This window comes from Gallinula chloropus (genome assembly GCF_964237585.1).
Source record: "Gallinula chloropus genome assembly, chromosome: 2".
NCBI classification, from domain to species: Eukaryota; Metazoa; Chordata; class Aves; order Gruiformes; family Rallidae; genus Gallinula; species Gallinula chloropus.
This window is the reverse complement of record NC_140086.1, coordinates 124,563,099-124,579,113: the sequence shown is the minus strand read 5'-3', so window position 1 is coordinate 124,579,113 and position 16,015 is coordinate 124,563,099. Positions and strand designations below refer to the sequence as shown.

The window sequence follows — 16,015 nt, the reverse complement described above, 5'->3', positions numbered from 1 at the left end:
CTGAGCCATCAATCAGTTCACCCAGTACCCCTCAAGATGGTTGTCTTACTTCATATTTCTAATTGTCCCTTCAATATGGTACATGACTGAGAAATAGTGCAATAAGGAGACGTGCAATTATAAAAGGACAGACCAGTACGGCTTTTCTCTTGCAAGCCTTTTTTTTCCTAGTATCTTTGCCTTAAGAATTATTTTTTGCTGTTATGCTCTCATTTCATTTCTGTAACCTTCAGTCAGTCTAATATTTTTTGAAAATAACAACACACAGCCAACAATACAGTCTGGTTTTGTCTCTAATAGTTTATTCTTCTGATTCGTGGTCATTTTCCATTTTTCTCACCACAATTTATTGGTGCAATTAGGTCAACTTTTCCATTAATTATTTTTTTCCATTAAATCTTGTGTTTTTACAAGTCTTTTCCATTTTATCCCTAAAACAAATAGATGATTGGCTGTAAGGATGAATCCCACAAGATTAAAATGTTTAAGTAAGTGACAAAATTTGACTTCTAATTTTAGCTTTTGAGTAATTTTGAACAATCTCCATTCTCATTCATTTCACTTCCTGGGATTATTGCATTCTGCATCAGATTATAAAGCTTAACCAGAGGGTTACATGTTGTGGGGAAAAAAAAAAATCCAGGCTAGCAAAGCAGCTTACTGATGTTTTTAGACTGTGGTATAAGGAGGGTATAAAACATTGTGTTAAACAGAATTTTAGTCAGGAAAAGCTCCTGTCTTTCAGAGAGTATTGCCTTAAAATATTTCTATTTTAATTACACAGGGATGCAGACTATAACTTTTTCCAACAGGCTTCACTGTGCCTTAAGAAATATGATAATGTAAATTTTATAATATTAATACTTTTTCATTGTCTCTACCTTGGAAGAATTGAAAGTAAAATTAATTTTAATATATCTTAACCTTAAAAAGGCGTGAATTTAGGGAGTGAATATTTTTTCATAATTGCTTTTATTTTAAATTGATATAGAAACAAGAAGAGAGTGGCTTGGTTTTAAATTTAGAAGCATTCTTACAGTAACCCATCATTTTCCTATTGCATGTAAACTAATTTATGAAGGAAATTGTAATGTTTACCACAATTTCTTCCATAAGAATGCTAGTTCTGAAGGCACAGACAACCTTGAGATATAATGAGAATGTCAGACTGACTTATATGGTGAAGTTCTTACATAGCGGCTTCATTAAAACCTCAGGACACATGCTGAAATGTGTGAAATTAAATATGATGTAGTGTTCGAGAAAACTATCTATGATCAGTGAAACCTGTATCAAACAAGTTTGTGTTCTCAATTTTATTGAGCTAGTAGCATTTTTAGTGCAACTTTTTTTAAACATTGTAGAATAGCTGAGGTTTAAAGGGACCTCTGAAGCCCACCTAGATCCACCCCTCTGCTCAAAGATATGAAAGCAGCTAAAAAAAAAACCAAAAAATTATTTATGTAAAATACAGCCCAAGATGTATTTATGTAAAATACAGCATTTTTCTCTTTTTGGTAATCTATACCTTCTGTCAGTAAATCCAAAGCTACAGAAGCTACCTACATAACTGTAACTAGAGTTCTGCTGAAAATTTAGTTCTTACCTCAGATACACAGATTACTTTTTCAACACTGTTAATACTAATGGGATTGTACTAACAAATATATACTGTATATACAGTACAGTATTGCATATGTGTTAAGTGTTCAGGGACAGGCTCCACTGATAGCCACACTATGTTCATTCCTTCAGGAAAACACATCCTGTATTTCTCTGGCACTGGGTTTGATTTTATATCATGGTACTTTGAAAACTGCAGCAATTTCATTCACTTATTGAGTGCCCATGTTGTTTTAGTTTCTAACCTGTGCAGAACTTCTTGAATGACAAAGCTGCCCAGAGCTCCCAAAAGCTACGCACTCAGCTCCTCTGTATTATGCGTAGATAGAAAACACAAATTGCATCTCAGGGGAAGGAAATTACGATGGCACTCTTACTTAACCAGGTTATATACTTCGATTTCTACCAATATGTTCACATGCCAGGACACGACTTTGTGCCCTGAGATGAAATCATGTAAATGGCTTTCACAGTTGCTGTGAGTCTGGAGCCTTTCCAAAGTTTGAATTCTGAATCCTTCTAGGGGTTATATGTGTGTGCTCAATTTGTACTTTTTTTACTTCCTGAGAGAATTGACTAGAGGTAAGTCAACTGATCAATATTACCCAAACCCCAAAGTATTCATTATTTAGAAGAAATTTTTCTGATAAAAACAACCAAACAAAAAATGCTAAATAGACTTTCGAACAAGGAAGCAGATTATGCCTGTCACTGCATTCTTCTTAGTAAGGTTTACCCTGAAAGCCAAAGCTGGACTTTCTTAAAAAGTCTCCACAGACATGCTGCTGTCCTTAGAGAGTCACTTATTAACACTGTTCCCACTGATTTTGCGTGAGTGCTATCAAAAGAGCTGGGCAACTTAGGGGATCCTTGGAAATAAGCAGTCAATGAATAATAAAATTTTTGGTGTGGGAGAGTTTTTTTCAAGATCCTCTCCACTATCTTCCTCTTTTCTCAAGAGCCTCTCTGTAGTTAGAGACCCATATTTACATAAAAAGTAGTGTGAACTTCCATTTAAAGATAAAGCTAACGATACAAATTTCAAAAAACCCAAACTTCCACAGTATCTACAGCCTCGAGTTGAGGAGTGTAATTAGACATCAGTCGACAGGGCCTGTCCTGCAAATATTTACAAGCCTGTGTGAAGTTAAGTATACACGTGCATGTATTCAGCAAGCCAAAGAAATTTGGAGTTCTATCGCTTTGAAAACCACTAGCATTCATTTTAATTTCTATTAATATTATGTAAATCTCTGTGTGACTGTAATCAAACTGTAGGAATATTAAGAAGTATATCTTTTGTCTCCAGTAATCTGCAAGCTTTTCCAAAAATGCATCCTGCCAGAACAACGTACAGTCAGTGTCAGGTCTATTGTCTGTTTTAACAATTCATCCTTTTGACTTCTTTTGACCTTGTTGACAGTCTGTTCCTTAATTACTTTTTTTAAAAGTTTTATTGGCACAAGTTTTCTATGAAAGATATATGTTCAGAGCAGTTTGGGACACTACCTTATTCTCCTGGTTTAGAGCAGGGGAGAGTGAAGTCAAAATGTAGAAGTAAAAATGTCAAATAATACCAACCCCATTTAGCATTTATTTGATGCTTTATTTGGAGCAAGTGAGAAAGTGGTAAGTTTTTGTTTCTGTGATGTTTTATCTTTTTAAACATGAAATGTAATAGATTCTGTATTGTTAATAAAACTGTCAAAGTATAATTATTTTTTTTTGTTAATGAATGCAGTGAACTTATTGATGAAATATATGAAAAGTAAAATTTTAATGTTAAATATAAAAGCTAGTGTGAGAAATTAGAATCCATGAAAGTATTATTTTGAAAAACAACCAACCAAACAAGCCAATTTATCCAAAACTAACCACAACCCAGCAGTTATTAAACACTGTCCTAACTTCAGAGGCTACAATAATTTATTCAAAAGGTAGGAATGATGTAAAATAATGTCTTAACATAAAACTGCAGAGCTCATGGCAATACAGCTATTGATCACCTAGGATGAAATACAAATATGCTGTTCAGCTTTTGCTGCTAATTCAACATACTCTGCACTGTAAGTAGGATCAGAGAATTCTGGAAGCAGCTGCTTCCACATAATACATTTTCTTTCTCTCTCTATTAAGCAAGGAAAAGAGATAAGAGTAAACATAAGAAGATACAAACCAATGTACTATACAAAGTCTTAAAAAGAAAAAGAAAAAAAAAAGGAAGGGTAAATTTCACAGTAAATGTAGAAAATATGGATATAAAACAATTCTATCTAACCTTATGAACTCATGTCGAGTGATTGAATGCTTTGTGATTTAAAGGATTTGTGATATTTCATTGAAAAATTTCCTGATTATGGAAAAGTGAGGCCTGAACACATGTGAGGCATTAAGCTTTTCAGCAGTACAATAATCCCTTGTTATGTATTTGTATCTTTTCCATTAGCATGCAGTAAATTTGCAAAGAATAGAACATATGGCATGCATTCTTGTTTTTTTTTCCCTATACTGCCAATGCTCTTAAATGGGTTTTTCTTATTTCCAAATGCTAAGAACATTAATATTCTAGTTTGATTTCAAATCCTTTCCTGAAAATTTATTTTATCCTTTTGACTCCTCAGACACAAAGAATCATTCATATATATATATATATATGAATATATATATATATTAGGATACAAAAGTTTAAAGCAAATTAGTGAAATTATATTTTGATTTTTATTCCTACTTCTTGTGAAGGCAACAGGAATCAGGCCAGTAAAAGATGATAATATTCTTTTCAGCCCAAAAATGCAAATTTATTCACCAGGACATTTAATGGATTAACCCCAAATTTAGCTGCATCTCTATATTTCTCTTTTTAGGGTTTTATAGTTGAAATTCATCTTCAATTATTGTACAGATAATTACCTGGTTTGGCCACAATTCCTGTTAGAGATTGTTCTCTAAAGCTACTGCCTCTTGACCCTGGAAAAATCTTTAGATCACTAGCTCTTGACAGCAAAGCACCGGAGTTTTCATATGGAGATACATTCTTTTTGTGCCTATAAGAAGCAATATTAGAGATCACTGAATTTTGAGCTCTCTATATTAACATATTAAACAATTACAAGATTATAGATTTCAGATTAAGTACATGGAAGAATTTAATATGAGTCTGCTTTTAGTGTATGATCTATTATTGTTTTATCTTGTGAAATTAAATTTAATAGCTGGTTTCACAAGACATGAAAGACACCAGGGCTGAAATTAAAAAATCATTTAGACCATTTGACAGTATTTCACAAAACTCGTGTTAACATCAGCCTTTTTGCTTTTCTCTAATGCATAGCAGAGGAAATACCTGTATTTTTTTTTTCAGCACCCTTTATCCTGTAAAACTTGTACTTAATTTTAAAAGACCAGAATATGAGCTGGCTTGTGTCTTCTATTCATAAGACAATAAAGCATTTTATAGATGGGTACATCAGTGTGTTGCCCTAAATAAAGGGTTTTAGCACATCAGAAACCAGGACAGCACCTCATAATTATCTACTCCGATACTACCTCTTTAAAATGATAAAGTTGTGTGCAAGGTGAGGTCATTAAATTTACTGCTCTTTGATTGGCTTTGTATGTGTTTTTGTGTTTATCTTTCCTTTTCTTATTGAGAGTATTTTTGCAGGGAGAAAAAAAAAAAGGGGGAGTGGGGGAGGGAGTTGCTGGGAGAGGTTTTCAAAGCCAAACTCTTGAGAATTCTCTCTGGTCACAGATTAATTACAGTTTATTTTTCCAACTTTCAACTGCTAAGCCATAAAGTCCAGGTCACTGTTTTATGTCTGCAAGATACAGTGTTTGAAGTTACAAGCAGTAAAGATGGCTGCAGTGTATTAATACAGAAGCAATTACACTTTACAGCAACACAACACTCCTGTGCTGTGAAAAAAAAAAAAAAGTTTATAGGTCCAGAGTTTTTCTAAATGTATCAATTTATCCAGTCTAAAACTGTCCCCAGTTTGGGGATGAGGATTTTTCCTCACATCACCTGCTCCCTAATCATACCTATCCTCTTTTTCTCTACCCATCCTGCTGAGGACACTCCTTCCACTCCCTGCAAAATCCCTTTATCTTTCTGTTGGTAAGGTCATAAGGCAACATAATGCTGCCACTACACCCATTTCACCTGCAGCCAGTTATTCCTTGCTGTAGTGACCAGCAAAGGCAACTCAGAGCAGAGGAGGTTCGAATGTGGCTGTGACTGACATGTTGATGGGTAGTGGGGTGAGCGGTCCTGATAGCTGGGGAACAATGCTCCCAATTGATCATGGAGCTGAAAGCTCAGCCCTGCTGAAAAACTCCAGAAGGGGTTTGGGAAATGCCACCATTTCTTTGTCTCTGTTTTGAAGATGTACAAATCATGCTTAACACCTGTTCAGGGGGAAAAAAAGAAGAAAAAAGAAAACCCCAAATGTGAGGAGAAATCTTCACCCACATTATCAGCTACGAACAATAAGTCACTTCTAAAGTCTTCAGCAAGCAAATTCATAGTTCCTAAAATCTTTTTGTGAAGCCACTAATGTTTGGGATTGGATTGGCATTTTAATTAAGGCTGTTATTTAACATTCATACTGCACCTGTGCCTAGAAGCCAAGCAAACTGATGCCCACAAATTCTGGAGAGTACTGTAAATTAGTCTTCTTAAACATATGTGCAGATTGGGACATCATTAATTCCTAATGCTGGGTTAATACTTTAGTACATTTCCAGTTTCCCATTCTCCTGAATCTTGAAGGAAACAGTGTTTCTTCAGTTGACATAGATTACAGTGCAAGCTGGGAGATTTCAGTATCTGAGATCTCGCCCTCTGCTAATATCACCTACTCCTTTATCTAAGTCAGGAAGAGCACAGCAGTGATTTTATTTACAGAGCATAATTATTGCAGTTGTTCTGTTTGGCAGTTATTAGAGTGTTATTGCTAAATTTATTGATACACCTGCTTGGCTGTTATGGAGTAGGATTTCTGCTTACACAAACTTCAGTAGTGTGTATTTTTGTATTACACCACTATTACTACCCTCACTTTTATTCATAACACGTAGAAACCGGGACACTACAAAACAATTTGCAGGTTAAGCTGAAAGAGTTGTGAAGAAGAAAGAAAATCACCAAAACCTACCACAATTATTTTTTCCAAATAGGTGCCTAAAATTTTTTTATTTTGTAGTTCTGAAGACTTTTATAGACAAACTGGGAAGTCCAAATGACTTCCAGAAAGGCTTAAATTCTTTAAGCTTAGAGAAAAAAAAGCCTGATGCTACAAATTTAAAATTAATGGATGTTAAGCACTTTTCATCTTGACGTATTTAGGGTTTAGGAACCTGAAAATCACTTCTGAAAATTTGGCCTAGCAGATTAGAATTTTCCCATATATACAGCAGAGAGTTTCCTGTCAGAGAGTTTCCTGTGCTCAAGGTGTGGACATTAAAAGAAACAACAACCTGTTCATAACAGATATCATTCAGCAATTCCAGTGGATTTTATTAGACATATTTACACATTAAACTGGCATGGGGATTTTTGTCTTGCTTTTGTTTTGCTTTCTGTTTTATCCAGGAAGGGTACACATGGACTTGCATAGCTGTTTGGCACATATCTCCCTCAGGATTATATTGGTTTTACCTGCCCCAGTCCCATGACTGCCTTAGGTAATTCCTCAAAGATGCTACAGTTAGTTAGATCATCTACATGTAAGGACTAGGCTGGCATGGGAGCTAAAGCTACTAAGAGGTAGGGCCAAAGCAAAGCACTGTCCCTGCACAGGCTTCAAACCATCACTAAAACCCATCAGACATACATTCACCTATCTGCAGTCTTTCATAGATTTGGAGCTTTGGCTCAACTTTTTATTGAAGTAAATAGTTATTTTTGCTGGAACTATGTTTTTAATGAAAAGTGGGGTGGGTTTTTTTCCTTTTTCTCACAGCATCTGTTTCTAAGGAGTGTCTTCGGTTCAGCTCTACATCACCTTTTAATTTAATAAGCTGTTTTATCGTGAGATTCACTTCTTGTATCAACATAAATGTTTTGGTTTAGTTGTCTGTATGCTCTTGGAAGCCAATACTGTGCAGATTGCACATATTTGCTACTTTTTTGTTTTGTTTTTCAGGTAATATCAAAATTATCAAACAAGTCTACGTTATCTCAGGTATGTTAGTCACATTTCAAGTATGCCAAGCTTGATTTTGAAACACGTACAGAGTTATGGCCAGAGCAAGGCTGGAAAAACTCCAAGTGACTTCTGTGGTTTCAAAATGTAACTTAAAATAACATCCTGCAGATAGTTCTGTCACTGTCCATGTTGTGAGTAGTAGCTTATGATTTTTTCTTCCAGCTGCTGGATTTGGATATCCTGCTATAGCACCTGCATTTTAAATACATGGTAACCCAAGCCAAGATTCTGAATATTGGTAGTGCTCGTTGCCTGTAGAGGATAGGTTGCATCAATGCCAAGTCCTCTACAGTTTGATCATGATGACAGCCTTCAAAAGATTATTATGGCTGACAACAAAGCTATTATATTTTATATAGACAGGTCTTTTGCCCCTGTTTTAAATTCTTGCCTTTTCATAGATCTCAGAACTGACATAGTTCACTAAATCTGTCGAGAGAAAAGCATTCACACAATGGAAGTGTGTTGTAGCACACGGCAAAATTAAACCCATGCAAAAAATTTCGACAGATCTAATAGGGGCTTAGAATATTTGGATAAACTCCCCAAATCTGCATTTCCACTCAGCCAATCTTACTTGGCCTGAATGTGGGAAATTTTACTATACAAGTTTATCTGAGGTTTTCTATCTAAAGTTACCAGTCTCTTAGTCAAGTTTGATTAAGAGCAGTAGCCTTAAAAGATGTAACTAGCAACCTTTTCTGAAACCACGAAGTTGCATTTGGCTGTAGCATTCACTGACCTGGAGCCTGTTTCTGCCTTAGCCCATTCACTTGTTATCAGTAAATAAAATTGTGCTGTGGGAACAAATGGAACTAATTTTGAGTTAAGACCTGATCCTGACATGAGCTCCATGTTGGCATATCTCAGCACATATGGCCAGTATATTTTGTTAACATGAAACAATAACAAACAAACAATAAACAATTCATTGCTCTCTTACACAGTGCTTCAATTAGTACATAAAGTAAAAAACCCCAGTCTACATTTTCCCTAAATTTCCTTGTTTCAACATCAAGCACTTGAATTGCCTTTTTTTTTTCCTTTTTTTCTTTTTCCTTCAAAACAGATGTAGCTCTGCCCTTTGGTGACTCGGTTCTCAAGCTGACACTGTCACACCACTGCTACATTAACAGGACTTTGTATAAACTGAAAAATCTGCCTATTACCCCAGCAGCAGTTTCAGTTATAACTGCTAAGAAGGATATAGAGGAAATTCAGGCTTGAGCTGAACTGGTGTAAATGCTATCGATACATTATCATAGAATCATATCATAGAACTGTTTTGGTTGGAAAGGACCTTAAAAGTTATTTAGTTCCAAAACCCCCTGCCATGGGCAGGGGCTCTCTTCACTAGAACAGGTTGCCCAAAGCCCCATCCAACCTGGCTTGAACACTGCCAGGGAAGGACAGCCACATCTTCTCTGGGTAACCTGTGCCAGTGCCTCCCCATGACCACCATCACTCATATAAATGCTTCCGATATGAAAATGTGGATTATATGGATTACCAGCTTCGACTTCTTCCTTTAGTCCACCGGAAGTCTGAGAGCATAACACTCAAAAGAAATAATGCCTCAGTAAAACAAGATTAATCTATTTAAGTTTACATATGGCACACAGCTTGTAAGAACAAGTCACTTGGTATCTCTTGGTAACAAAACATACTGCAGTGAGTTGGCTGGCTATGTTGCTAGTGACCTTTGAATTTGTTTGTATTTTTCTCATGTATGCAGATTTAGATGCAGTTGAGGAGAAGAAACTATAGAAGAGTTCCAAAAATGCTATCTGTAATGAAAAATGAAAGCTGTGCTAGATCTGGGTGTGCTCCAGAATGAGCACCAGAAATTGTGTTTATGCCACATCAGGCTCTGAATTTTATGCTAGCATGTATTATCTAATATTTTAGACAGACCTCAAGGGAAATGGAAATATAAAGAAGAGACTTCCTTCAATTGTGGAAGACGAAGATGAGGAGGAGGAGGGAGAAGAAGAAAGCAGCACCCTTTCACCAATCCATACAAGAAGCACAAATTGCTCTCAGCAGAAGAAGGCCGGAAGCAATAAAAGTCACCTAGGGAGAAACTTGAAGCAGTTGGCCTCAGGAACGGTCCCCTTTCATTCACCCATCCGTGCTTGCAGTTCAAATCCCTCAAGAACCAAACATGAAACAGAGCTCCATTATTACTCCAGGAGGAAGGATAAAAACCTTAAGTTACCCCTTTCAGCACTGACCACGAGTGGTCCACCTGACCTGAGCCCTAGGTAATAGTTATTAATGGTTATTTTCTTCTCTATCATGTAAATCCTATTAAAAATATTGTGATTATTACACTATAAAATATTTATTTTATTTTAATATCTGATAGGTTTGTTAATCCCACTGTGGTTAGTTTCAGCTGAGAGAGAAAATTTCTTTCTGTGTTTTGGATTTAGTATCAGAATAATGTTGATAACACACTGATGGTTTAAGTTGCTGCTCTCTAATTGTAGTGTGTACATGAAGTCAAGGACTTCTCAGCTTCCCATGCCCTGCCAGGTGCACAAGAAGCTGGGAGTCCAGAGCCAGGCCAGCTGACCCAGCTGGCCAAAGGGAAGGTCCCTAACATGTAATGTCATGCTCCATACATAACTGTGGAAGCAAGCTGGGCGGCAGGATCACTCCTCAGTAACAGACTGGGCGTTGGGTGGTTGGCTTTTTTTTAGTTTGTTTCTGTGTGTGGCGAGCATCACTTTGTGTATAATTTATCATTATAGTTATTATTATAGTTATTATTCTTATTATCTTCCTTTGTTATCCTATTTAACCGTCTTTATCCATAAGGTTGGGGTTTTTTTGCCATTCTCCCCCTCACCCCTATAGTGGGGTACGAAAGGTGAGTGAGCAGCTGCGTGGTGCTTAGTTACTGGCTGGGTTTAAACCATAACACCCACAGAGAAGGAAAAGTCTTCTTATTGTCGGAGCTGTTACACACTATGCAGAATGTTATGGCTTTAGGACTTTATTGCCAAATAAAGTATTTCTACCAGTAAAAAGGGAAAGTATTGAGCAATTACGAAAATTACTATTTGAATAGTCTGGCTTTATGGTATCACTTTGTCCATCTATAATAATATGCATTCCCAGAATAGCACTGTGAAACATTCCGAGTCCATCAGAGAGACAGCAATTTAGAAAGCAAGCAGATGATAATACAGCATAGCTGTGCAAATACCAGCATTACTGGAGTAGAGGACTATAATGGAAAACTATTGCCTAGCAATTTTAGAAAATATTTAGGGTTTTTATATTAGAGAAAGGAAACCTGATAATACACGTTATGTAGAGACTAAATATGGAGATGAGAAAATCTGGTTTGCTGTGTCATGTAATCGTTTATTTTGGTATTATTAGTATAATTTTATTTTTTACTTGTAAGGCAATTTATACTTCTTATTTCTAAATTGCTGCATTATAACAATTAAATATTAACCAAGAGGTTGGGGATGAATTCTTTACAGAAATCACAAACACTTCTTCACATACAAGGATCTACAGCAGTTCATCTTCCAGATGATGTTTTGGTTTTTATAATTTGAAGCATTTTACATGTTCAATAACTTTTTATTTTATTTACATGTTCAATAACCTTTGTTCACTAGAGGCAGAGTGCTAATTTCAGCAATTTGCCATTGCAAATATGAAATAGCCACTGTCTGACTGATATTTCTTCAGCTCTGTCAAAGCACGGGTCCCTAAGGATGCAATCATAAAAAGGACATGGACAGATATATAGGAATCTTTCTCCCTCATCATATATGTGATTGGTACAGTTATATTTTAAAGAAGAGCAGGGTACAAACTTATTTTAGTTTTATCAATATAGGGGAAAATAATGTATGGGAGACCTGTTTCTACACTATTAGAATTGAAATGCATAGTAGATAATTTGTCATTTCTTTCATAGACCTCTCAAGAATTTGGTTCAGGTCAGTTATGAATAAAGGTCATTATTATTTGCATAACAAGTATTAATTCAGGGAAAAGCCACCTTTCGTATTTTCTCCTGAAATGTAATCTTGCTCATTACTGTTCTGAACATATACAGCCAGACATTAGTACGCAATGCTGCAAAACCACATGCAAAACAGGCATTGTCACATATATTATTATTTCCTATTTCCATTCATAGTTTTATAACTGCAGAATAATCCTGTTTATAGGCTGGAAAATTGTCCCAAGACTTATGTATTTTTCAGACTGTTTTCCAGCTGAAACACTTTCATATCATTTCCCAGAATGAGTTTATATTATTAGAATATTTTAACCAATGAGTTAAAATCATTTTGAAAAGACCCTTAAATGTTTCTTAGTAAGTATTAAAGATAAAATAGTATCTTAATTAAGACACTCACTTCTGTTCGTTCTTGAATAGCAGTATAAGAGGAAGGCAAGGTCTGGTTGAAATGTCCAGTCAATGCAGTTTTGAGGTGTATAAGCATACTTTGTCAAGGTAATACACTTTGTCTGTTTAAGGAACTAAATGTACAGTGAAGGTAATAAAGCACAGACACTGGGTAAAATATTTAAATAGCTTTTCGTGCAAAGAATAGAAGCCAACATCCTAATTTCTATGTAATAGTCATAGTCTTCCCAAACACTTTTTGGGTACTGCCCATGAAGTAGAAGAGCATCAAAAGGAAGAAACACAATGACAATAGAAACAGTCCTGGGGGGAGGCATTTATGCATTTGAATCTCCTCTTACCCACACGGATGAGGGCACTCTAGACCTGATTAGCTAGATAGAAGAGGTCATACGTTGATCTTTTCTGACTTCTTGGCTTCTAGGAGTGGAGGTGTTTGTCCTCAGGAGAAAATGTAGTGCAGGTACAATAGCTAATTCATAAAGGGGTGACGCTTACTGATTACTTTTGTCCTCTGACGTTCTCAACTCATTAGATTATGTCACTCCACAGCTAGTTCCTTGCATATGAATAAGCATGTTGCTTGTTATATATTCCACACAGAGACCTGTCTTTTGGATCTCCAGAACTAGCTGGTTTTGCTAATATGGGTTCTATTTAGCCTGAATCTTTAAACACTGTAAAGAATATAGCATCTATACATTCCAGGTCCCATATGAGTAGCTCTTCCCTTGTGTGCTTTAAAAACAGTTTTGATGCTAGCATTTTATATAATTAGAAATCTCTATAAAAGGGATATTGATATTTAAAATTTGCTTTTTGAAGTTGTGAGGCCAGATGACATTAAATAAATTTTATCGCAAATTTCAAACCAAGTAATCGTTTAGATTTTCAGCTGTAGATAACAGTATAGGCCAGAGCAGCTCAAGAACCACACATGACTCTCATCTCCTCCCTGAGACTGGTTAAGTTTAAAATAAAATCAAGTAACATCTAACTGTCAACATGAACACTCAGACATGGCACAAAGCCCTAAACCCACATGAAGAGCCAAGGACAGGAATATATGGTATTGTGCACAGAGTTTTAAGTCACATGGGTCTCTCCAAATACATCACAGACATCTCCATATTGTAAGTTCTTCCTTTCTCCAAACATATCCAGTCAAGGGGTTTACTTGAGAATATCTTTATTAGATGGAAAGTCTCATTTCCATCATCACAAAGTTATCACCATTGACTGAGAGGCCAAAACCTGTCTGCTTTAGCGTTCTCAGATTATTATTTAAATAATCCTATAAAACAAATTCTGAATCTTGAGGCTGGACAAAACAAGAGATTGGTGTTGAACATCTGTAAATTTGCAGTTTCTCAGTCACTTACATAGATTATAGAACAGTTCTCTCTATTGCACAATTTATTATAAATGAGAACAAAAATATTTATTATTATATATATTTTAATAATGTGTATTGATTTCTCCATCTGATACCAGTTTTCTACTCTCTGCATACCACATTCGATTATTAAATAAAATGCTTAATATTATTTTTCTTTGAATTTCCTTCAGCAAACCAAAGGTCAGCTTAAATGCATGAGTAGAAATAACTCACAAAAATGCCTTTTCTAGTAACTAATCCAATACCTACAGCAACGTAACTGCAACATTGCAGGTTGGTCTGCACACCTTCCTATACCCAATTTGCAAGCAAGGTTGTTGTGCGTGAGCTCGTTAGTTTTAATTGAACTTGAGAGTAGTTATTTGCACGGCAACAACACATTTGACTGTGTTTTACAGAGATGCTTTCATAAAAATATGTTCAGGCTTAGGCTCTGCCTAAGTTAGCCTAATATAGAAACCTGTTAACGTACAGGGAGATTTAAACTTCACAAGAGCATAGTCAAGCATCTTTGTGTAGAAGAAAGAATGGCAATGGATTACTTCAGATATAAAAAGAAAAATACAGGTTTTGTTAGGACCCAGAATGTGCTGCTGAAGTCATAAAAGTTTTGAAACTTCAGTTAATTTTGTCTGGCCTTGCATTACTTACTCTAGCAAAAAGTTTAATCTTTAATGACTCAAGAAGTTATACCAATATAATAGTTTTTACTTTTCTCTAAACTTAATGTTGTGCAAAATTTACCATTACTTAAAATGTGTCCTTGAGGAGTAATTTTGACAGCATAATTATGAATATGATGCTTATGAAGCTGTTTATGAAACTGCTCCTTCACTCCGATTTTTCTCAACAGAGTTGTTGATGGTATTGAAGATGGAAACCATAATGAGGAAAGCCAAACCTTTGACTTCAGCTCTGATCAGCTCAGGCAGGAATCCAGGTTATCTCCTACAATTGGAGGTGAGTTTTGCCTGGGAAAAATAACTCTTTAGATAAAACATAACTGCTTTTTGGTCCCCTTGGTTTCTTCATTTCTCAGAAGTAGCATAAATGTATTTAATATATATCTGTAATTACAGTACCACAACTAGTACTGTTGAAACATACAGCAGAGTCATGAAGGCTATTTGTTGCTTTCCTGCTAACAGGCAGTGATGATAAAAGATCTTACAAAGTGTACTCTTTTCATGCATTATATTTTAGCAGTGTTACTGTAGAACCAGCCAGGAGCCTCATTCTCTCAATACCTTTGGGGACAGAAAGTATGAAAGACAAGGACAAAATTCAATATAAAAACATTATAATACCAAATAAACCCAATAAATTCATAAAGAACCATATAGGAACTTGGCTCTCAATTTTTGTGAGATATATTAGTATTATGAAAGTACCTGGATTTTTAGAAGGAAAAGAGTGAAAACCTTGAAGAATAAGAGGTTTTAGGAAGACTTAAGATTTTTTTACCCCAAAAAGGTAGATAAAACAGCACCACAGAAACAGAGCACAACAACATGGGGGAAAAAGAGAAAGAAACAGAGAGGGAGACTGGTGGGCTAATGCTGAAATGACACAACAGCTCAGACCATTTCCAACATCCCCTCTTTTACGAGCTAACAGTCCTCACATAGTTATATGCCTTTTGCATGGGGATGCTAGGACACATTTTGTTCCTCATCAAGCCAAGCAGTAAAATGATGATAGAAGCCTAATAGCATCTATAATTTTTAAAAACAGTTGACATATAACAGAGTTGGCTTCAGGGTTGTCATTTGCAGTACTTTCAGTTTCAGATTGAAGACAGCAGTTCAAACTTTACTCATCACACTTTCCTGACACATTATGCACTGAACATTAAACACAAAACTTAATTTTCTCCAAATTAGGTTTAAATTTAAAGCATTTGATAAATGCAATAATAGCATTGCTATTTCTAAGTTTTTATGCTTCTCACTTGCGTGCATTTGAATTTTTTTCAGAGGCTGAAATCGGTGCTGCTGTTCTTGTTATCAAAGCAGAGGAGACCAAACAGCAGATCAACAGACTTAATAATGAGGTAATGAGCTTTTGTGGGGGTTGGAGTGTATTAACAATGATTCAAGGAATCCTGGAGAAAATTCAAAAAACTAGAGAATATGATAAACGTGTGATAAACAAGTTGACAAAACTGGATGGGATTCCTACATTTAGAGCAGTTTGGAATTGTTCACTCTTTCCCAGGTTAATTTTCTACATGAAAGCTATATAAAAGTTTGTCACACACTAGAGCTAAAACCAAAGTAAAGTTAGCGTAGTTAGAATATCTAATTTTCTTAGGATTTATCCTCTTCTGTATGTGCTCTATTTCTCTTTCCTCTCATTCTTTCTCCAAGCCCCTTCTTT

The 16,015-nt window shown here is 35.6% G+C and overlaps 1 protein-coding gene across 1 annotated transcript in view; it reads left to right on the top strand.

Moving 5' to 3' along the window:
• Nucleotides 1–16,015, top strand: part of KCNH8 (potassium voltage-gated channel subfamily H member 8) — a gene marked incomplete at both ends in the record, with an annotated part of 185,729 nt that overhangs the window by 157,533 nt on the left and 12,181 nt on the right. The window contains 4 exons of the mRNA XM_084280066.1: nt 7,770–7,808; nt 9,741–10,096; nt 14,490–14,596; nt 15,613–15,689. Coding sequence (XP_084136192.1) covers nt 7,770–7,808; nt 9,741–10,096; nt 14,490–14,596; nt 15,613–15,689 — 579 coding nt within the window. The remainder of the gene's footprint in view (nt 1–7,769; nt 7,809–9,740; nt 10,097–14,489; nt 14,597–15,612; nt 15,690–16,015) is intronic.